The following is a 22,737-nucleotide window of genomic DNA, read 5'->3' on the forward strand; positions in this document are numbered from 1 at the left end:
TCCGTGTCTTCCTTCCTGTGCCTGTCTGTCACCACCACCAGAGTGCTTTACGACAAGCTGGAGCCCTGGCCAGGTGGCCCAGTGGTTGGAGTGTCGTCCTGTACACCAAAAGGTGGCGGGTTCAAGTCCCCGTCAGGGCACATACCCAGGTTTCAGGTTCAGTCCCTGGTCAGGGTGCCTACGGGAGGCAACCAATCAATGTTTCTCTCTCTCCTTTCCTGTCTCTAAAAAAAATCAATAAAAAACATATCCTCGGTGAGGATTTAGAAAGATAAAAAAGATATGGCTGGATTGTAATCACGTGCATTAGATCAGTGCACATCGGGAACAAAGGTGTGTGCACACTAAGCTGAGTCACACACAATTATGAGGGTGAGTGTTACTGAGGCAGAAACAAAACAGACGCCCCTGCCCTCCTGGGGCCAGCAGGGGGTGGGGCCAGGAGTGAGCTGGGGACCCACAGGGCAGGGAATTAACATTTGTGTGGTCCAGGTAGAAAGGTGATTGTCCTGAAAACTTCAAGTGCTGCATAGCTGAGGAGATGTGTGCCCTGTCCGGGTGCGGGAAAGCCAGCGCCTGGCAGAAGCTCTGAGGACCAGCGGTGCTGGTGCATCCCGAGGGGGAGGCAGTCACACCTGAAGACCCAGAGGAATGCGGCGAGGGGGGGGGGGATGGGGGAGAGCATTCTCTTAGGTCACGTGACGATGCCGGGCCTCTTGGCTTTGGGGGCAGGTCTTTGGCTGCATCACATGACTATACGCACCTGCACTTGGCTGTTACTTCTCACACTGACTTTCCTAAAAGCTGTGCTGACTTGATAACCCTCCCCCTTGAGCAACCCACAGGGATCACGCCTTCCAGTGGCCTGTCCCTGGCTTTTAGGCTTCAGCTCAGCACACCTGGCTGCAGCGCTGGGTCCCCACCCCAGGGGGCAGGTGGGCTCCCCTGCTGTGCTGGATCCTGGCCACCTCTGGGCTCTGCAGGTCAGAATGGGCTGGGGGACCTGTTCCCTCCCCTCCACACCTGACCCTCAGACTCCCGGCACTTGCCCTGGGCCTGGTGTGGACTAAGATGGTGGTGAGTGCGAAACACTCACTGGATGTTAGGATTGGTGCACGAAGAACGTGAAACGGAGCAACCACTTTTATTTTGGTTTCATATAGGAATGATAGTGTTTTGGATATGTTGGTTAAATAAAATCATTAAATTGGCCTGGCTGGTGTGGCTCAGTGGTTGAGCATTGACCTATGAACCAGGAGGTCACTGTTCGATTCCCGGTCAGGTCACATGCCAGGGTTGCAGGCTCGATCCCCAGTGTGGGGCGTGAAGGAGGCAGCGGATCTATGATTCTCTCTCATCATTTATGTTTCTATCTCTCCTCTCCCTTTCTATTTGAAATCAATAAAAATATGTTTTAAAAAAAGATTATTAAATCGAATTTCACCTGTTCCTTTTCACTTTTTAAAAATGTGGTGACTAGAAATTTTAAAACTACCTGTGTGGCCGGCAGGTACTGCCATTTGCCCTGCTGAGAAGGAAGGCGGCCCCAGTAGGAGTCACAGAGCCCCATTGCGCCCCCTTCCGCCCGAGGGTGCGGGGGAGGGGGGGGTAGGTGACCCTTGGCAGCAGTGTCCCTGCTCTGCCCCAGCTCTGCTCCCGAGAACTCACAGCTCTGCCTCTACCTCGGGCTTTCGCCTCAGAGACGATCCGGGTGGGAGACAAGGGGGTTGAAACAGAAATGAAGTGTCAGGAGGCTGTTCCAAATATTGCTGAGCTGGCCGGCTCCAGCTCCTGCTCCCCAATGTGCCAGAGGCCCCAGCCCAGGGGGGGGGGGTGGGCAAACTTTTTGACTTGAGGGCCACAATGGGTTCTTAAACTGGACCGGAGGGCGGGAACAAAAGCATGGATGGAGTGTTTGTGTGAACTAATATAAATTCAAAGTAAACATCATTACATAAAAGGGTACGGTCTTTTTTTTTTTTTTAGTTTTATTCATTTCAAACGGGCGGCCGTAGTTTGCCCACGGCTGCCCCAGCCACACTGCCCGCTTCCGAAGGTTGTCTGCGGGGCCAGTACCATCCACACACAGAAACATGACGAGTGTATTTTCAGTCACCAAGCTAATTACAGCCACAGGAAACAGCTGAAATTTTTATTCTTTGCTTTTACAATAGAACCAAAGGAGTCAACTTAACAGCTAATATTACCTGCTACTTTCTGCAAACCCGTCAGTCTAACCATACTCTACCAACAACAGCTTCACATTATCACGGAGAAGTTACTGGACACTAGAGCTTTTCCACAATCAAACAGAAACACCCAGGAAACTAGATACATTTCCGTCCCACAGCTCAAGACGCTACGATGAAAGCGCGGCCTGTGCGCCTGTTGCCTCTCGGTGTCCGGGCGTCAGCCGGGCTGGTAAGCCCTGGGCCCTGGGACATGCCCGCCCTCGATTCCTGGGGTGTTCAGGGCTCTCTAGAGATCTCAGGTTGCATCTCAGCAGCCCAGCGGAGACGTTATTTCTAAGAATCGGGGAAATCTGAAGGCTGTTATGCAGAGAAGCCCTCAGAGGAGACTCCCCAAGGGGATGAGGTCAATAGGGTGACTCTTCCCTCTCCCGCCCTGTGTCCACCCACCAGCATTGGGTGTGGGTGCAGAGGTCCCAGGCTCACGGGAGCCCACGCTCCCTCCTGGCCCCGCCATGTCGTCAGTCACGCCCCTCCTCAAACAGGGGCTGTGGATGCCGAACCCTCCCAGACTAAGCCCCGGGGGTCCCCTGGTGCAGAGGGAGCGCCCACCTCGATGGTGCAGCTGTGGACACAGACCGGCCTCGTGTTCCTCCATGGGTCCCCGGAACCCCGAGTGCAGACCCGCGGCTCCTCTCTCCTCCCACCTTCTCCTCTCCCACGGGACCTCATCCCCTTGGGGAGTCTCCTCTGGGGGCTTCTCTGCATAACAGCCTTCACATTTCTCCTCTACTCCATCTTCAACCTTTTGGACTTAAACTCGATGTAGAGAATCTGGGACAGGCACCTCCCAAACTCCTCCAGGACCATCTGCTGGGCCAGGCCCTCCGAGCAGCGCCCCTTCTCCGCCTCCTCGCCCTGAGCCAGCAGACAGGCGCACGCGGCTTCCACCACCTCCCAGGAGATGCACGAGGACCACCTGCAGGGACACACCAGTCAAGGCCATGGTCAGAGGCCTGGCTGCTCTTAAAGGCCGGCGTGTTCAAGGGGACGGGCTTGGCATGCATTTCAGAGACTCGCTGGCAAAGCCAAATGCTGTCTTCCTGCTGCTGAAAGCCGTTCACTAGAATAGCATCAACGACTGCTTGTAGAAGGACTAGAGGAAGGTAAATCTGTCAGCTTCTTGACATCCCTCTCGTGGTCGATTCTACGTTTCTCAAAATTAGATCCTCACAAACCCAGGGGCCTGGGCTCCGGTCAAGCCCGTGGCTGGGCAGGAGCAGCAGCAGGAACCTTAGGCCAGACCAGTCCCCGCAGACAAGCAGCCTGGGTCCCAGCGCCGTGCAGGGCTGCGCCGCCCTCCTGGGTGCCCGCTCCCCCACAGGTGTGCATGGGGCTGGGGAACCCAGGGGCTCTGAGGACTCCCTCGTCTGTCACCCCTGGGGTGCGCTTGCTCTGACTGCCCAATGGGCCCTGAACAAGGACCTGCAAGACGCTGTGCTGAGTCCTGCAGGGGCAGCCAAGTCCCCAGGAGATCGGGACAGCGTGGCTCAGCTCAAGGCCGCTCACACTGAACACTTTAGGAAAACTATTAAAAAGTGCTGGGTTATGAAAATAGAGATAGGTGCTGGGACTGGTTAAAACCTCCCACAGCCCTGGCCGGTTTGGCTCAGTGGATGAGCCTTGGCCTGCGGACTGAAGGGCCCCAGGTTCGATTCCGATCAAGGGCACATAGTCGGGTTGTAGGTTCAATCCCCAGTGGTGGCGTGCAGAGGGCAGCCAATCAATTATTCTCTCTCCTTCTCCCTTCCCCTCTCTGAAATCAATGAAAATATATTAATAAAGTAACACACTTAAAAAAACACCTCTCCACCAAGGTAACACGCAAGAACTGAGTTGAAGGTGAGAGGACAGGGCTGCCTGGGTGGAGCTATCACATTGAGACCAGAGTCCCCGGCTTGGAGCCCTCATCACACTCCATCGACACGCGGTCCCAGGGGAAGCAGCCACACTGTCCCTGCAGTTTCCCAGAGGACTGGGCCACGCCTGGTCAGCGTCCACCACACAGCCCTCTGCAGGCCACAGTGAGGCCACCTCTGACGTCTCTAAGCAAAGGAGCATGAACGTGGCTGTTCAACAACATTAATGACATGTGAGGGCAAAGACGGGTTTTAAATGGATAAATCTAGTTCAATATAAAGTTATTCCTCAATCTCTGAGCTACGAGGACCACCACATGGCCACAGGCTAATGAATGGGAAAATACCCAGCTGCACGGGTTCATGGCGCTGGGGAGGACCAGCCTGCATCCCGAGCATCTCCGCGCTACCACCACACGGTGACGGTGACGGTGACGGGCGGCTCAGAGGTTTGCTGTCTGGAAGCCACACCCCGCAGCCCGAGGCCAGTGTTCTGCTGGTGGCTCCTGCTCGGAGGACAAACAGGACAAAGCAGCGGGGCCTCTGGGGACAGTGTGGGTCCAGGGTGAGTCTGGAAGGGGGGACGGCACCTCGTCCAGTCGCTGGCGCCCGCCCTGCAGACAGGCCCGCCCCTTCCAGTGTGTGCATGAGCCCCGTTCCCCATCAGGAGGTCAGTTCCGAGCACCTACCTCTCCTTCCTGAATTTGGGGAGTCCTGACACGTAATGGCTGCCTTCAAAGCTGCCAGCTTCCGCGTAGTTTGGCACGGCCATGAGTGGTTTTTGTTCGGGGCTTTCTTCATGTTTGCAGCCAATGCATTTGCAGATAGAGGAGCACATGATTTTGGCCTGGAAATAGAGAATTGTCCTACAATCACCCAGAAGAACAAATTCTGTTTGGACCTTCAATAGCTTTATGGTGTACACATAACCAGCAATTTTCAGACCAAAAGAGCAGGGTGAGAGGAGCCCATGGCGGTGATGTGAGGAGCGCGAGGGGCACGTGCCCAGGTGCCACTGTAGAGGGGACACAGTGGGGTGCTGACAAGGGGGTGGGGAGGGGCTTTGGGAGCTGGGTGAGTGTGGGTGGAGTCCCCAGGGGGCGCTAACTCTGATTTTGAATGCAGCTGCGTAGCTGGTTACACAGTCCCAGCTTGGGTTCACCTTGGCTCGCAGTTGAGGGCACCTCGGGCTCCCACTGCGGCAGAAGATAAGGGGGTGGAGGAGTCTGAACCTGCCGGCTGGCCTGTGCTGGGTGTTCTGGGCAGGCCTACCTGCCTCCCGTGGGTGGACTTTATTCCTTGTTTCATGGCAGTGTTGCACCCAGGGGGCAGCGAGGGGGTACCGGCTGTGTCCAGCAAGCCTGGGTCCAATCCCTTGCTTGTGCCGGCCCTGGGCAGGGCCTGCAAGCTGGCCCTGGGACACTGGAGTTTCTAGCGTCCTCTCTGCCCAACCCCTGCCATTTCCCTCTGTGCCTTCCAGCTCAGAGGCGCCCGGTGTGCCTTATTCTGCACCTCGGGGTGTTTTGCACGGAGGTTTCTCGGGATTTCTAGTTCCTCTATAACGCCAGGGACTACAGGTCCCCTGCACCTCACGTGGCCGTGGCTGGGCAGAGGCACGTGGCTGACACAGCGTCACCCGGCAGCCAGCGGGCGCCGTGAGGAGCAGGGACGCCACAGCGCCTGGGGCTGCGCTCACTTTTAGGGTTCGCCATCTCTGCACCAGTTCTGACTGTATTTTCAGGATCTGCACGCGGGTAACAGAGGGGGGATGGACGGCTAGGTCTGCTTGCCGGACCTTTCAGCGCCCATCTCCAGAATCATGAGGCCTTTCTTACATCTGAGCCTCTATGACAACTTTTTAAAAATGAAGCTCACAGCCCTGGCTGATGTGCTCAGTGGTTGGAGCGTCAGCCCATGCACCGAAGGGTCGAGGGTTCGATTCCCTGTCAAGGTCATGTATGTGGGTTGGGGGTTCCCTCCCAGCCCCAGGTCAGCTTTGCCTGTCACTTGCTCTCGCTGTTCCCTGGAGGAGCCACAGTGACCGGCCCGTCGTCAGTGAGAAATGCACCGCCGGTCCGTTCACTCCGCTCGCACGCTTGCGTCTCCTGCAGCCAGTCTCTCAGGCCCCCCCCCGCCCCCCCTCCCCCCCCCCCCGGCTTCAGCGTCACATATGTTTGCTGGGTTTTTGCTGTAGAAAACGAACGGTTGGTGAAGATGCCGAGGAAATGGCTGTGTCTGTGGCCGCGTCTCCTCCAGGGTTTCTTGTTGCTTTTCCTAGGACAGCGGGACCCGGGGCTCGGCCGTTGGCTCACTACTGCCCACGCGCCGCGTTCCGGCATCTTCCCGCGGGACCCACGCAGCCCGGTGGGGCGTGTGCACGACTGCTGCCCTGGTCTTACAGACGCAGAAACTGGGGTGCTGGAGGTTGCATAGTGACGGCAAGTGATGGCATCGACTCCAAGGCCCACCGAGCCTGGGTCTCGGCCGCTGGGCTTGCTGTTCTCATGCAACTCAGCCGCCTCTTATCCGGCTTGTTCACATGTCTTACCACCTGCCTACCTTCCCTAGACACACAGATGTGCACATGTCCTTAACAACAACGTGACGCGGCGCTCTTCATAAACAGACATGAGTCACCGCGCGGTCCCGTCCGCAGGCTGGCAGCTGGGACCTGGGCCACGAGCTGCGGGACGAGGTCAGGACTCTGAGCAGGCTGTGCCCCGTGTGCCCCATTCGTCAACTTCGACGGCCCGCCCCAGAGGCTCCCGGTGACGCCTGCCCATCAGCACCCCCAGGGGAGCCTGTTTGGACTTGGAGGCTTCGTCCCGCCTCTGCTGGAACCTCACGCAGGTGGCATCACGCAGCGTGTACCCTTTCCACCTGGCTTCCTCCAGCAGCGCCCGCAGGAGATCCTCCCGCAGCTGCACAGAGCTCTCCTCCTTCCTGCCCCTCTGACGGCCAGCACGCACAGGCTCATCGCCCTGCCTCAGACGGACACCGGGTCGGGTCCGGTTTGCGGCTACTATGAGTAAAGCTGTTGAGGGCATTCTTGTAAAGGCTCTGGTGGACATGTCTACTGGCTGTGTGTTAGAAGTAAGATAAAACTGCGGGGTGATAGTACATGCAAGGGTTAGCTGCAGTAGTTGGTGCCAAACAACTCCCCAAAGTGGTTGTACCAGTTTATATTCCTACCAGCAATGCACGGGAATGCCACCACTTTTTAAATGAAGCGTTGTACACTGCAGACAGTACCTTTTACCCTAAAGAAAGTGCTACTATACTGAAGTTATGTGTGTCATCAATTTCAACAAACTTATCTCTAATTCAAGAGGGGAGTTAGATTACTGTAGGAACAAGGAACTGACCAGCCATGGCGCATGTTGATCTCCGGTCCACGGTGATGGCCTCACTGTCCTGTGCAAACTAGGCCCCCGGCCCCAGCCTAACTGTCCTCCCTGCTCTGGGCACCTTGTGTGTCCACAGAAGAGGCGCTGCAAGCTCCCGCAGGGAGCCGTTAGCAAGCGGCCTGCAGGGCGGCGGCCTGGAAGGGAGCCCCGGTTCTCCCGTCACCCGGACGTCCTGGAGCACAATCGAGACATTCGTGATGGCTGAGAGCTTCCTCCCCATTTCCCCCCAACAGTGGGCCAGCCACGTGTCTGCAGAGCATGCTGCTCCAACGTGGGCCTCTCTGCTGTGTGTATGACCCAGTTTCTCAGGTCGAGACAACGTGGACATGTGCATGTTCTTGAATCAGGACCTTCCGAGTCCTGGGGCGTCCCAGGGGAGGGCAAAGCTCCCTCCCTGTCGCTTGCTGTGTACATTCTTCAACACCCAGGCTTTCCCCAAACTGAAAGGCAGACTCTCTGGTGGTGGTTTTACGCCTGCGAGACATTTCAGTGCTTCCGAGATGCTTTCGTTTAATGGGAAGGCACTTACCTTAATGGCCTTGAAGCGCTCGAGTCCGTGGCGTAAGTGGCTGCAGCAGGCATCGCAGCTGCAGTTGTTGCAGAAGTCCCCGCTGGCAAAGCAGTCACAGTACCTGTGGGGACAGTCGCACAGCCTGTCACAGGCCGTGGCCGAGTCAAAACCATTTCCTGGAAATGTCCACTGATGCCCACCATCCCTTGGCCCCACTGCTGTTGTCCCGGGAACACAGCAGGTTGGGGTGGACATGTCAGTTAATAAAGAGCCGTCTTCCCACCAGCTGTCCCCGCCCCTCCGCCACGGCACCAGAGACCCTCCTGGGAGAGAAGACGCAGGGGACCCGAGGCCGCACTGCTCTAGGCTTGGTCTTGCTGTCTCTCCCATTGGGTGCTGTGTGGGGGAGATGAATGCTGGGGACACACGTGTGACAGGGTCCACACTATGCCCCTGACTCGCAGTCAACCATCTCCTCCTGGGAAAACGGGAAGACCCCGTCACTGCGCCAGCTCCCAGCTGCTGTGGCACTTCCAGCTCCAGAGCCCCTGCCCCGCTTCCCCCGGGACACCCCCCTCACGTCTCTCATCACTGAGGTTCCTCTCTCTCCCCCTCCCTCTCCCTCTCCCTTCCTCTCTGAACCAATACAGACATATTTTTAAAGTTTCCAGAAAAGCAGAAACTTCATATTCCTTATTATAGTCGTCATTACGTTACCAAAAATAACAGCAGCAATGATGTGTCAGAATTCACACCAATACTGGTGATCGGATTATTGGACCAACACCGGTGGCCAGACAGACTTTCATCCACGTGATCAGCTAGTTGGTAAGGGAGCACTTCACACCCAGCAGAAGGGCGACTGGGAGTGAATTCACCCATTCGCTGGCAGGCCGGGCCCACGCTGACCCCCGCCCACATCCCTACTCGGACCCTGTCTGGCCTTGTCTTGGGGAAATCAACAAGGAAGCTAGTGGGGAGCCTAAGAGGTACGAGCTGGGGCCAGGCCGGGTGAGAACGGAGCAGCAGCCCCTGACCGCCCTCCCAGACCCCAGGCCCAGCACAGGGCGTTCAGATGCAGATCACCGGCTGGGTTCGTGCAGTGGCAGCAAATCAAGTAATTATTCGCAGCAAAAAATGCGAACACAAAGCTCATATTGTTCCTGGCACATCATTTATAACAGAAAATTGGTTATGACCTGTATAATGACCTCAAAAAAGGGAGACTGTGCTGAGTGAGAAAGCCTGGTAGAGGCTGGAGAGGGGGAGGGCCCGGGAGAAAGGGGCTGCAGGGAGGACCCTCACCAGGCTCTGCCCCACGTCCTCCAACGGCGCCCAGAGGGACCGGGGTCCTGGCCGCGCCAAAGCACACAGCAAAGCTCCCGAGGACAAGGAGGGGAAACCAGTGTCTTCGGGCCCATGACCCCCTCATGGCTGCACAACCCGACCTGCCACGCAGCCAGCAGGGCCGCCTGGCTGTGCCGGCCACGACCAGGGGCCAGGACAGCAACAGCAGCACACCCGGGGGAAGCCGGAGAACAGAAATCATCGACGGCTGGTGCTCACTCCTCACGGCCACGCAGCCTCCAGAACTAGGGGTTCCCTCGGCCGCTCCCACTGCCAGCGCCTGGTGAGCCTGTGCCCAGGGCAGCCCCGCAGGAGCCCCTCCCCCACTGCTGGGCTCCCTCCGTCAGGCCCACGCCCGCTGCCTTAGGCTGCCTGCCCGCACTCCTGGAGGCAGGACAGAGGTTGCCTGGAGGAAAGGGCTGCCCGTCCCGGCTGGTCCGTGAATGTGAACAGAGCTTCAACCAGCTGGGCGAGTTTACTGAGTTACAATGACAGCCGCCACTTGAAAATGGCAATCGAGGTCCCAGGCAGGAAGGGCAGCCACGTCCCCTCGGAGACCGCCTGGCGCGCTGCCGGAGAGCGTGAGGGACCCGCGGGAAGGTGCGCCAAGACCACCATCCACAGTAAGGGACGGCCACGCCATTGCTCACGTGATGACAGCAAGAAAGAAAAAGAAATACAACAGCTCACGTGAACCAATGTGAAGCAGACGGAGCCTCTGAGACACAGCCCGGCGGCAGCACGGGGCCGTCCCGGCGACACCAACCCCACGCACACGACACTGTCACGCGCTGCTCCTCCCAAAGCTCTTTTATTGCTGGGGAAGGCTGCAGCAAAGCTAATGCTTCCACTTAGAAGGAAATGACAGTGCATCGAGAGCCTCTTAGGTTCTTGAAGGAGTGACTGTCGATGGCGATGGTCCTTACCCAGCCAGCGTTATCCGGGGCGGTGCGGGGAGGGCTGGTTCCGAGGGCAGAGCAGACCCCAAGGCCGCGGCCGGCTGGGCTCCGTGGTCCAGCTGCAGAGAGGCAAGGCCAGCATATTTTGAATTAGTGGATGTTTTAAACCAGAGGTCCTCAAACTACGGCCCGCGGGCCACATGTAGTAGTTGGTGCCAAACTCCCCAAAGTGGTTGTACCAGTTTATATATTGTATATAAATACAATATATAAATATTGTATTTGTTCCCGTTTTGTTTTTTCACTTCAAAATAAGATATGTGCAGTGTGCACAGGAATTTGTTCATAGTTTTTTTAAAAACTATAGTCCAGCCCTCCAATGGTCTGAGGGACAGTGAACTGGCCCCCTGTTTAAAAAGTCTGAGGACCCCTGTTTTAAACGTTCCTTCCAGTCAGCCCCTGACTACAGAGGAAAACAATCCTTCTCCTGGTTTTATCTCGAAATCCCTTCCCAACAAGTCTGGGTCTGTTAGCAGGAACGTGCCATCAGCCCCGAAGGCTCCAGCCCAGGTGGCGGCCACAGCCAGGAGCCTGGCCACAGGGCGCCGAGGCCAGGGGCCCTGACTGCGGACCGGACCGAGGGACGTCTGGGACCTAGGGCCAGGCCACAGAGCAGCTGGCAGGCAGCACACACAGCGGTCAGCCGCTGGCTAGAACACTGTATTGGACATCTTTTTCATTTTGTGAAATAAATTCAATTACCAATCTCTGTAAACTAAAAATGGCCACTATTATTATATCCTTAGTGTAACATGAGCGATCTTCACATTTGATGTCTCATTAGCAACCATTACTTTTTCATCTATTCAAAAGGAGCATTTCATAGTCAACATTAACGAATTCAAAAGCAATGTCGTAATCGCTGCTTTATCCACGGCCGTGGCTCTCCTGGTTCCAGCTTATCTTTCTTTGTTCCTCAGCAGCATGGCTCACAGGGAAAGGAAAAGCTAGCAACATCGCTGACCTAATTTTCTCCCTCTCGGAGCTTGAAGAAATGAAAAGGGTTGGATACATTTAGGTTTTGAGATTGTCTATATCACAGCTAAACGCCCTATCCTGTCCCTCCACTGAAAACTTGAAATTTTAAAATAAGCTTTACTTACGCAGTACAGCCTGGGAAAAACACCGTTTTACCCATCCTCCTCCTCGCCCCCCTCTCACCTCTTTTTAAATTGTGTGTCTCCGCTGCCTCTTGGGGCTCGAGGACACCGAGCAACCACCCTGTGCAAAGCCTCCCACTGGCACGGGGACTCCGTTCCCAGGAGGGACGTGCCCGCGTGTCCCTCCGTCCCAGACACCCGTCCCCACGGGCCGTCCAAAGCGCTGCGATTCTTTTGGAGAAAGGATCTCACGGGGCTGAGGCCATTCTTCGCATAAACCAGGGGCAGTTTCTTCCCCTCTGCTTAGGCCCAGAGTAACGCAGAGAAAAAGGAATGTCTCCTAAGGGCCACGCAGGCAGCAAATCTAGGGCAACCTTTGCTGGAACCCACAGCCTTCTTCAGCAGCGTTTGGCACCCAGGAGTGGAGACAGGAACCCACCTCCCTGGCACCTCGCTGGGATGCGGGTTCTGGGCGGGGCTGAGAGCCAAGTTTCCAGCAGCTCCGGGGATGCCCACCTTGAGGAGCGAGGCTCTAACAACACTCGGAACTGGGGGCTGGCAAGGAAGCAGGGGTTCCAGGGAGGCAGCAAATGCATTGCTAGGAGAATTGGCCAAGGCCCACAGGGTAAGAAGTCAGGGGAGCCAGAACCAGAACGGGGACAAGAATCATCGCAGCCAAGGAGAGCCGGGAGGAGGTGTGGCCTAAAGGGCATTTCTCCTGCGAGAGCTCAGAGGAGGAAGAGCAGTGCCACGTGAGGCAGCGAGGGGGGGGAGGGGGCGGCCAGGAGGGAGGGAGGAGGTGTATGGCGCTCACAGGACCATGGCTTCCAGCCGTGGGCAAACTACGGCCCGGCCCACGGGCCGAATCCGGCCCGTTTGAAATGAATAAAACTAAAAAAAAAAAGACCATACCCTTTTATGTAATGATGTTTACTTTGAATTTATATTAGTTCACACAAACACTCCATCCATGCTTTTGTTCCGGCCCTCCGGTCCAGTTTAAGAACCCATTGTGGCCCTCGAGTCAAAAAGTTTGCCCACCCCTGGCTTAGACTCATAACATTTGATGTCTCATTAGCAACCCTTCCCTCCTGCCTATTGTATCATTTGAGAAATATTTACTCAACAAATATTAACTCTAAACCAGACTCAGAAATCTCTAGCTGGTGGCTGTCACTCCCAGGTGTGCCGACTCCGCCCTCTGAGCCGACTCCCAACAACTCGGAGACGCTGAACTCCACATTCCCAGGGGCACTCAGGCTGCCCCCACTCCCCTCTCAGCTCCGAGGACACCCCCTCGGCCCATGTTCAGGCTGAAGACCCTGGCATCCTTGGCTCAACCGGTTCCGGTTCCCACATCCAGCCTCTCACAAACACTGGCGCAGCCTTCAAAGTACCCTGAGGAGCTGCTGCTTCTCGCCACCTCCACTGCCTGTGGCCTGAGATTGTTAGGGCCGTGGTCTACCACTGGCCTTGCCCCCGCTCTGGGCCGGCCCCTTTAAGCCCACTGAAGGCACAGCCCTTCCATCACCTGCCTCTTCCTCCCGTTCACGCTCACTCACCCCAGCCCCGCTGTCCTGCTCTCCGTGCTGGGCCCTGCCTGGAATCTGCCTCCACGAGGCACCACCTGGCTCCCTCCCTCTGTCTTTCAAGACCTTCTTGTTAGGTCGGAGAGAGCCCAGGATCGGATACATGCAGACATGACAAGATAATGGACTTCCCCTGGAATTTCTCACAGATCAAGGTGCCAGACACAGATACCAGCTTCTTCTCCCTGAATTCACATACCCCCACACAGATAAGAACTTTGTCCTGAATATTCCGCCCATTCCCTGCAGCAGAGAATTCCTCAGCTCATGTCCCCGCCCCTCACCCAACCGCAGTATAAAAAAAGCGCCCCCCTCCCTGTTGGCGTGAATCCACATGCCCTGTCCTTGGGGTACGTGGGTCTCCCGGGGACGCAGAATAAACCTTTTCCTTTCCTTTCTTTTCTGATTCACTGGACTCTATTTCTTGTGCCGCCTCCTGAGCCACCTAACCTAACACTTCTCAGTGGAGCCAACGGGTCCGCCTTCCTCCCACGGACCCCCATGCCCTGTGCCCATCCTTTGCTGTCCGGGCGCAGTGTGACTCCCTTTTTAGGTCTGTCTGCTGTCTGTCTCCTGCAGGAGCTTAGAGCCATGTGTCTTATGTTGCTTTGTTTGGGGGACAAAGAGCCGCATCTTGGTCGGATCCACCCCTCCCAGGCCTGTCACTGTGGGGACGGGGCTGAACCCTTGGTAAATGGTTCACTGTGGATCTTTAAATGGAGGATAATTGTATTTCCTGAGAAATTCCAACAATCAAAATTTCAAGAGACAGTTGTTTTTTTGTTAAAACATGACTCACTTGTTGTGTAATGAGATTTAATTTTGCTGGCACTGGCAAATATCTTCCTACTAAAGTAGTCACTGGTTTAGGGACATCTGTAAGGAAGACAATTAAAATTAATTGATGCATATATTGTTTTCCTTCTACGTGCACACGGAAGAATGTTCAAACATGAAATGTATCATGGATTTATCATGTGCAAAGTCATTTAAATTTATTTTCATCCTCTTTGTTTTTTATCCTATAAAAACTTTCAAGTCAATGTAAGTTTTTACTAATTACACCCTTTTTCTTTGTCATGAAGCTACTTAGCTTGAGCTCCAGGGATAGTCTATCCTAAACAATGTTGCATACCCAGGTTCCCAAACTGCTGGCTGAGGTACCCTGGAGTAGGCAGCACACTCACCAGGAAGCCGCCAGAAAGTTTATTTTCAAAGAAAGCACAGCGACATCTGCTGGTCATCAGGTGAAGTACTTTCCATTTATGTGTTTCTTTTCCAACTGGTTACTTAGTGGTGAGGATGTAAGTACTGATCAGGTTATTTAGCCCAAAGTACCTAAGGAGTAGAGCTGGTAGGTGTTTCTTGGGCCCAAGGGCACAGTGACAACCATTCCTGAGACACCAAGGGCTTGGTGGGTCCCAGTGGAAGGAGACGTGCCTTCCTCTGCCGAATCACCCACCTGCAGCCTCTGAGAGATGCTACCTTAAGACTTAGGTCAGGATACAGTTATTTTACGCTGATACTTAGTATGTTTACAGCATCACAAAGGGGACTAGGCAAGGGAATGGGGATTACATGACAAGGAAGTCCTCCTGTGGATCTAAAGGCACGGTGGCTTGCCACGGCCAGAAAGGGGGGTGGGGTGGGAAAGAACGCCCTGCCTGTGTGAGGACCAGAGACAGCTCTGACCTCCAGGGAACGGAGCCTGGAAGCTCCGGCTGGGAGGACCATGCCCGCCCTGCTCTGCACAGTGAGGCAAGGCAGAGTCCCGAAGGCCTTGCCTGTCCCTGGATGAAAGGACTGTCGGATGGAAGAGGGTCACACTCTCTCTCTCTCTGCCCAGACTCTGCAGGTCCAGGAGAGGACATCTGGGTTTAATGTGGACTTAAATTATGGGCAGTGAATCTGGTAAGGAAATATTCTGGTTAAATCAAGATTTGGAGAAACGCAATTACATACGCAGTCACACAGAAATGCCCAGTTTTGAAGAATTCTTGTCTACCTTCTGCAAGCACAAGCTGAAAGCTACACCATTCAGTCTCTGTAGTCATGCCTAAGGCGTTACAGGATCATCACGTACCTGCATGTCGCTTATTACTGTGCCAGTTTGAAGAAGTTGCCGAGTAAATGAGTGTCAGATAATCAGCATTTTACGCAGTTATTTCAGAACTCCTGGGGCTTATATGAAGGCGTTTCCCTTACATGCAGTTTATACCACACCTGAGGGCCAAGCCCCCACTCAAGCTGGGAGGGCTGATGCTTCAACCAGGCCCCCAGCACACCAGCGTGCTGGAAGGAGTTGTCACCTGTTAGGATGGCAAGCCGTCCACAGCTAGTGGAAGAAGGGCGCGGCTATCCCAAAACTTGAGACAGTCAATGGAAGGCGCACACACCGGTCTATGAAGACATTTTTCCATTCTTAGCTCGCTTCTATGGAACATGAAGTTTGCCAAATTGCCTCCTTAATACCCTCACTGCCTATCTCACTTTTTTTCAATATACAAAGCCAAACATGGTCACTTACCAACTGACAGATAGGACATAGCTTTTGAATGAATTTACTTCGTACCTGACTGCAGAGCAGTGTTTTGGTCTTGATACTGAGGAACCAAATGGAGTGCTTTTAGTTCTCGCGCGCTCGGGTTGTCTGTGCGCAGCATTGGCGTCCCGCCTTTCAACTGACACAGCACCTGGAATGAGACACAAGGGTCAGGCTCACGTGTCAAAGCCGCCCGGGGGACTCTCTCCCCTCCCACGTGGGAGTCTGTACTTGCTCTTCAATGAATTTCCACCTTTGCTATAAAAAAACAAAACAAAACAAAAAACCGCCCCAGAATGAACCCGCACGAACTTCCACCAACAACATAGCTTTAATCTGGAATTTATGTCTTCTTGGAAAATGGCAACCTGCCCATCTGTTCTCGATTCCTTGCTCCACCACACGCTCTCTGAGACGGCGGCTGGGCTCACAGAGGCCCCGCCTCCTCCTCCAGGCCACGGGAGCGCAGAGCGCACCGACTGCCCTACCCCGGCCCACTCAGCCTTCTTTAATTTCATGACAAGCGTTCCTTCCTGCCATACTCATGTGTTTATTTAATATGTGGGATTTTTTTAAACGTCTATTAATGTTATTTCCTACAAGTACAACTTAGAAAGGTTAATCCAAGAACTGGAAAATTCTAAGAAGCCACGTCAGTGTTCCTGGGCCTGGCCAGCACTCAGGCCACCGGGCTGGGCTCTGACCCTGAACTCCCTCCACGAGGCAAGGGCCCGCCAGCCGGGCACGGCGGTCGGGCAGAGCCGGGCTGGAGCCCTCGCTGGCCCCGTCCCAGGAAGGGCAGCCGTGGTTTTGCCCACACAGCTTCCACTCAGCCGGCTGTGCTTCTGCCCTCGGTGGCCTCTGGGCTCCGAGACAGGACAACTCAGGCCTAAAGGACCAGTGCTACCGGTCTCAGGAGAGCCCCTGCTAGTGAGGCGCTCCGGGCAGAGCTCTGGGCACTGACCCTGGACAAGGGCCAGCATTCGTGTTCAGTGGGAGTTTATTTGTATCTGGAGGGTTAAATTATAGCCATGCACGCGCGAGAGAGGCGCAGGGTGGACCCCAGGCCTCTGTCCATCGCGCACCCGGGGGCCTGACTCAATGGTCTGGTGTAAATGGAGGCGGCCCCGCCCTGCTCCCCTGGTCCGTGTGTCCTGGGAAAGCTCTGCCCTCACTCCCCGGGGCCTGGCAGAGAGGCCAGTGCCGTGCATGCCAGAGCTAAGCCGGGTTCATTCCCTGGGAAAGTGTGGGCTTAGGGCGAAGGCCTCCTCAGAGTCAAGAGCTGCGGGGGTGGGGGACAAGCTTGGTTGTTGGGCTCTTTGCTCACAGAATGCTTGGGGCGGGCCCGAATCCTAGAGGCGCCGGATGGGCCGACTATGTAACATCTGTTTCTTAGCCATAAAATGAAGACAAAAATAATACCCACCCTACAGACTGGATAAGAGAATTTCAGGAAAGTAGCACACAGACCACACGTGTCACTGACTGCCTTTCCGAGAGGAGTGCTGGTGGTATTAGGACTTGGAGGTGGGCAGGGAGGGCAGCAGCCTGGGCCCTGCAGCCGCAGCCCACCTCCCACCCACAGGCCACCACCCACGCGCCACCCGCTCAGCCGGCTGCTGTCAGGCCGCCTGGGTCTGTGCTGACTGATGTGACGTGTGGTCACTGTCCTTAAAAACACAGCCATGTCCTCATCCTTGTTTGACTTGCTGCACTGGCTGGAGTGAGGATCTTGGAGCGGGAGGGTTAGGCAGGCTCGAATGCCCTCTGGGGAGACAACCAAAATGCCAACTCAGCAGGCACACGCTGACTGACACCGCCAGTGCAGTGGGCTCAGTCACAGCGACACAGGCCCCGCACCCACACAGCAGCCGCTCTCCCAGCAGGGTTACCATGGTGTTCCCGTCCTTCTGAGAGCCGCCCAGGGCGTCCTCGGCGTCCTGCGAGCACGGGAACTTGCAGGGCTCCTGGGACCGAGGGTTCTGCAGAGCGGCCTCCTCCACGCTCTCACTCGGCACAGCGCCACCTTCTTCCTTCACTTCCACCTGGAAAAGCGGTCGCTGCTCAGAAACCACCTGGGGGACATTGGGTGCAGCAGCTGCACAGCACAGAACGTTCTCTCTGGAAGTCACACTTGGCCTGCGTGCCTCCTTCCTCACCCTCCCTCCCTGGGGCACAGTCGTCCCACCTGCCCGTGGGGCCAGAGGTGTGATCTCCACGTGGCCCCGTGTGACCGAGCAGACTCCCAGGTCAGTGGGCGCCCCTCGAGCTGCTCGCCAGCCCCCACTCCACTGGAGCTGCAGCCAGCGGGACCGTCCTGAGGTGCCCACCCTTCAGTGCCCCCTGAGAGCAGGCTCGTCGGCTCTGTGGAACCTTCTGGCCCATTGTTTTTGCTGTTTCCTTGCAAAGCCTGCAGTCCCTGCTGCTGTTTGGTGATATGTATAATGTAACTTACAACGCACTGCTAGCGGTAGTTAGTGTGGAGCTTCCCTAACTGAACAGTAGGACAACGTGAGTATGAAAGTAATGTGGGCATGACCGCCACCTTTGTGTCTCAGCTGTGCTCTACGCAACTGTCACCTCAGTGACACCAGCCAATTACCAAGAACAGGGAGAAATACCATGATACTACTGAAAATCAATGAAGTAAGAAAGACACTAAAAATGCCGAAACCGGTTTGGCTCAGTGGATAGAGCGTCAGCCTGCGGACTGAAAGGTCCCAGGTTCGATTCCGGTCAAGGGCATGTACCTGGGTTGCGGGCATATCCCCAGTGGGAGATGTGCAGGAGGCAGCTGATCGATGTTTCTCTCTCATCGATGTTTCTAACTCTCTATCTATCTCCCTTCCTCTCTGTAAAAAATCAATAAAATATATTAAAAAAAAGAAGAAAAAAAAAAAGAAAGACACTAAAAAGTTTCAGTTAAAAAAATTACCATCAGAATTGAGGGTTTTAAAATTGAGATACTTTTTAAATGATAAGAATGTAAGGAGGGCTGCCCTCGGTTTTTCTCAGTGGTTAGAGCATTGGCCTGCGGACCCAAGGGTCTCGGGCTCGACTCCCGGTCAAGGGCATGTACTTTGGTTGCAAGTTCAATCCCCAGCCCCGGGCAGGGCACATATGGGAGGCAACCACTTGATGTCTCTCTCTCTCTCTCTTTTTAAATATATATTTTATTGATTTTTTACAGAGAGGAAGGGAGAGAGATAGAGAGTCAGAAACATCGATCAGCTGCCTCCTGCACATTCCCTACTGGGCATGTGCCCGCAACCCAGGTACATGCCCTTGACCGGAATCGAACCTGGGACCTTTCAGTCCGCAGGCCGATGCTCTATCCACTGAGCCAAACCGGTCTCGGCGTCTCTCTCTCTTATCGATGTTTATCCTCTCTCTCTCTCTCTCTAAATCAATGGGGGTGGGGGGAGATAAAAGAAAAATAAATAAAAATCAATGGGAAAATATCCTTGAGGATTAAAAAAAAAAAGAATGTAAGGAGGGCGGAAAACACAGTTAACCTAACCGTGCACCCTCTGCCCCCACCCTTAGGCTCCACCTGCCCAGCTGTTTGTGAGACAGGGCAGGTAATCCTTCAAAAAAGATGGTGTTTGTATGGGAGCCGTGCCAGGACCAAGAGGCAGAAGCTATCAGGGCAAGTTTGGCAAATGAACATTCACGCTGGCAGAGAGGTTCTGCGGGAGACCTCTGTGTGAGGAGGGCTTGGGGCTGCCTGCTCTGTGGTCCCTCCGTCAGATGGGACCTCTACACCAGGGGTCCTCAAACTTTTTAAACAGGGGGCCAGTTCACTGTCCCTCAGACCGTTGGAGGGCCGGACTATAATTTTTAAAAAAAAAAACTATGAAAAAATTCCTATGCACACTGCACATATCTTATTTTGAAGTAAAAAAACAAATGTTTTTGGCGGGCCGCATGTGATCCGCGGGCCGTAGTTTGAGGACCCCTGCTCTACACCAAGGAACAGTGCTTGCGCTAAAATAACCAAAACACCAGAAAGCAGAAATCCAAGGTGCTGCTGCTGGCGTGGGGGAGGTGGAGTCCGGCTCCAGCCATCTCAACAGTAGTGCAAAGGCTTAGCGCAGGGGTGGGCAAACTTTTTGACTCGAGAGCCACAATGGGTTCTTAAACTGGACCGGAGCGCCGGAACAAAAGCACGGATGGAGTGTTTGTGTGAACTAATACAAATTCAAAGTAAACATCATTACATAAAAGGGTACGGTCTTTTTTTTTTTTTTAGTTTTATTCATTTCAAACGGGCCGGATCCGGCCCGCGGGCCGTAGTTTGCCCACGGCTGGCTTAGCCTATGACCTACTCAAAGGATTAATGGTTGAGTAACCTAGCTTCCAAACTAGATCCTTCAGGGGTGAGGGGTGGGGAGTAGGCGGTGGCATACATTTCCTTGGGATCCTTTGCTTCCTTTAAAAATAAATTTGTTGCCTTGACCGGTTTGGTTCAGTGGATAGAGCGTTGGCCTGTGGACCGAAGGGTCCTGGGTCCTGGGTCCTGGGTTCGATGCTGGTCAAGGGCACATGCCTGGGCTGAGGGCTCGAACCCCAGTAGGGGGCGTTGCAGGAGGCAGCCGATCCATGATTCTCCCTCATCATTGATGTTTCTCTCTCTCTGTCCCTCTCCATTCCTCCCTGTGTGAAATCAATAAAAAATATACTTTAAAAAAATGAATTTGTTTAGCAAGGACAGAGCAGAAAATTATCGATGATTTTCTTCAGCAAACGAGGGTAGTTATCTGGGAGCTGGCAGGAGTTCGCTGTGCTCTGTATGACACAGGCGTTCTCAATGTAAAGGGGGGAGAAACCTAAAGGCAAGAACATGAAAAGCCAACCACGCTGCGTTTGTTTTCACAGACACAGTTACCCTGACCATCAGGGCTCCTCTCCCCGTGTGACCCACTTTCCAGTCCTTTTCCTCTGTGGTCGGGCGCCCCCTGCAGGGCTAGGCCAGGTGTGAACCAGGGACCCAGGACGTGATTCACCTGCAGGCGGAACGGGTTACAAAGGGCTGCACCCTGTGTGGCCGGACACCAACCAGGGATGGGCTGACACAGGGACATGCCGGGGGCAGCCAGCAGCCTCCCCGCCCGGCTCCCGGAGGGCTGAGGGGGTACCGTGCCCACCCCCCCCACCCCCCATCTTACTGGGATCACACGGACGCCGGCGTGGGCGGCTCCGTCCAGGGCCCAGGCGCCCAGGGGCACGAGGGCAGGACTCCGGTGCGGGGTCAGCAGGGAGGACAGCAGGTGCACGTTGTAAGTCGGCGGGGGCGGCGGGGCCGCGGGGAGCACCGCGTCCTCCAGGGGGTCGAGCTCGGCGAGACTCGGGAACTGGCCCAGGATCTCCTCCTCGCGGTCATCCACCAGCAGCTCCACCTTGACCTTGCTGCCGAAGTCCGCGCCCAGCGGCGGGTTGAAGGCGTGCAGCAGGGGCTCCTTGGGGCCCGCGGGGCTCAGGTAGGGGTCCTTAAACACGTGGAACTCCTCCTCCTCCGCCTTCACCGCCGCCGGCGCCTTCAGGCCTATGTTTTCCGAAACAAACCGACCCTCTGCGCCGAACAGGTCGGGCCCCATCTCCTCTTCGGGACTGGACATCCCGCCCAGCAGGGGCGCCTCGTCCATGTTCCCGACGGGACCCCGCACCCAGCGCCAGGAGGGATGGGCAGAGCCGCGCACCTGCAAAGACGCGGCCAGGTAAGAGGGCGCCTGGCCTACCCGCCGCCACCACCGCGACCCCCGGGCTGATGGCGGGAGAGGGGTCCCACCGTCCCGACCAGGGAGTCCAGCCGCCCCGAGGGGTTGACCAGGGGCCCACCGTCCCCCCCGCCCCCGCCTGCAGACCCGAGGCCGGGCCAGGGCCCTGGAGACAGGCCTCGTCGGAGGGGCGCACCGGGCCTTGGGGTTGCTGGAGCACAGGTGTGGCGGTTAACTGTTGTGGAAGGGGGCGGAGTTGGGGGATGGGCGTGGATTGGGTCTCAGGGGAGGGGGCGGGGCCTGTGGCCGTGGGCGGGATCTGCAGGGCGGGGCGCGCAGGGGGGAGTGGATTGGGTCTCAGGGGAGGGGGCGGGGCCTGTGGCCGTGGGCGGGATCTGCAGGGCGGGGCGCGCAGGGGGGAGTGGATTGGGTCTCAGGGGAGGGGGCGGGGCCTGTGGCCGTGGGCGGGATCTGCAGGGCGGGGCGCGCAGGGGGGAGTGGATTGGGTCTCAGGGGAGGGGGCGGGGCCTGTGGCCGTGGGCGGGATCTGCAGGGCGGGGCGCGCAGGGGGGAGTGGATTGGGTCTCAGGGGAGGGGGCGGGGCCTGTGGCCGTGGGCGGGATCTGCAGGGCGGGGTGCGCAGGGGGCAGTGGATTGGGTCTCAGGGGAGGGGGCGGGGACTGTGACCGTGGGCGGGATCTGCAGGGCGGGGCGCGCAGGGGGGAGTGGATTGGGTCTCAGGGGAGGGGGCGGGGCCTGTGGCCGTGGGCGGGATCTGCAGGGCGGGGCGCGCAGGGGGGAGTGGATTGGGTCTCAGGGGAGGGGGCGGGGCCTGTGGCCGTGGGCGGGGTGCGCGGGTGCAGGCCGGGACCAGCGAGCAGCCATTGTGTGGAGGTGGGCAGGGAGGGACACTCTGGAGCTCAGCAGCTCCAGGCTCAGGTGGGGAAACTGAGGCCCCCAGACCCATCTGATGCAGCGCTGATGGGACTCCCTCGCTTGACTTATGACTTTAGTCTTTAAAATATACTTTTTCTGCTCCCCCCTGCCCCACCTCCCCAGCGCTGCGGGTGGACAGAGGGCCAGGCCGAGCGCACACGTCACATCCTTGGTGCTGCAGCTTGGGACGTGAGACAGAACTGGGCATCCCTAGTCAAAGATAAGCACCCGACGTTGATGACTGATGCTGGGGAGGAGGCGGAGTCCCGCAAACCTGACACAGCTCACACTAATGTGCCGCCCGCTTCGGGTGGGGAGTGAGCTAGAGCCACCTTCCATAGAAGTGAACGCCCATTTAGGGGGATGGCCTGACCTGCCTACCCTAAGGGTAGAGCTGAAAGGGATTCTGGGGATGCGAGGGGGCGGGCCGGGGCGAAGATTCACCATAACGCTCAGGTTCTGTTTCATGTGCAAGTATTGTTTGGGTAAAATTAAAATGTAAACACATCAACTTCCTAATC

General features: G+C 56.2%; 1 protein-coding gene across 1 annotated transcript; it reads right to left on the minus strand.

Annotated features, from left to right (window-relative positions):
- Positions 1–2,978: 2,978 nt before the first annotated feature.
- Positions 2,979–21,208, minus strand: TESMIN (testis expressed metallothionein like protein; the record flags this gene model as incomplete). Its single annotated transcript, XM_081100361.1, has 8 exons — positions 2,979–3,168; positions 4,798–4,955; positions 8,045–8,147; positions 10,300–10,391; positions 13,821–13,897; positions 15,594–15,714; positions 17,456–17,608; positions 20,732–21,208. 8 exons carry the CDS (start codon positions 21,206–21,208, stop codon positions 2,979–2,981), a joined length of 1,371 nt encoding a protein of 456 aa, XP_080956487.1.
- Between the last annotated feature and the right edge of the window lie 1,529 nt (positions 21,209–22,737).

Source organism: Myotis nattereri (assembly GCF_964212035.1).
Source record: "Myotis nattereri genome assembly, chromosome: 9".
NCBI lineage: Eukaryota > Metazoa > Chordata > Mammalia > Chiroptera > Vespertilionidae > Myotis > Myotis nattereri.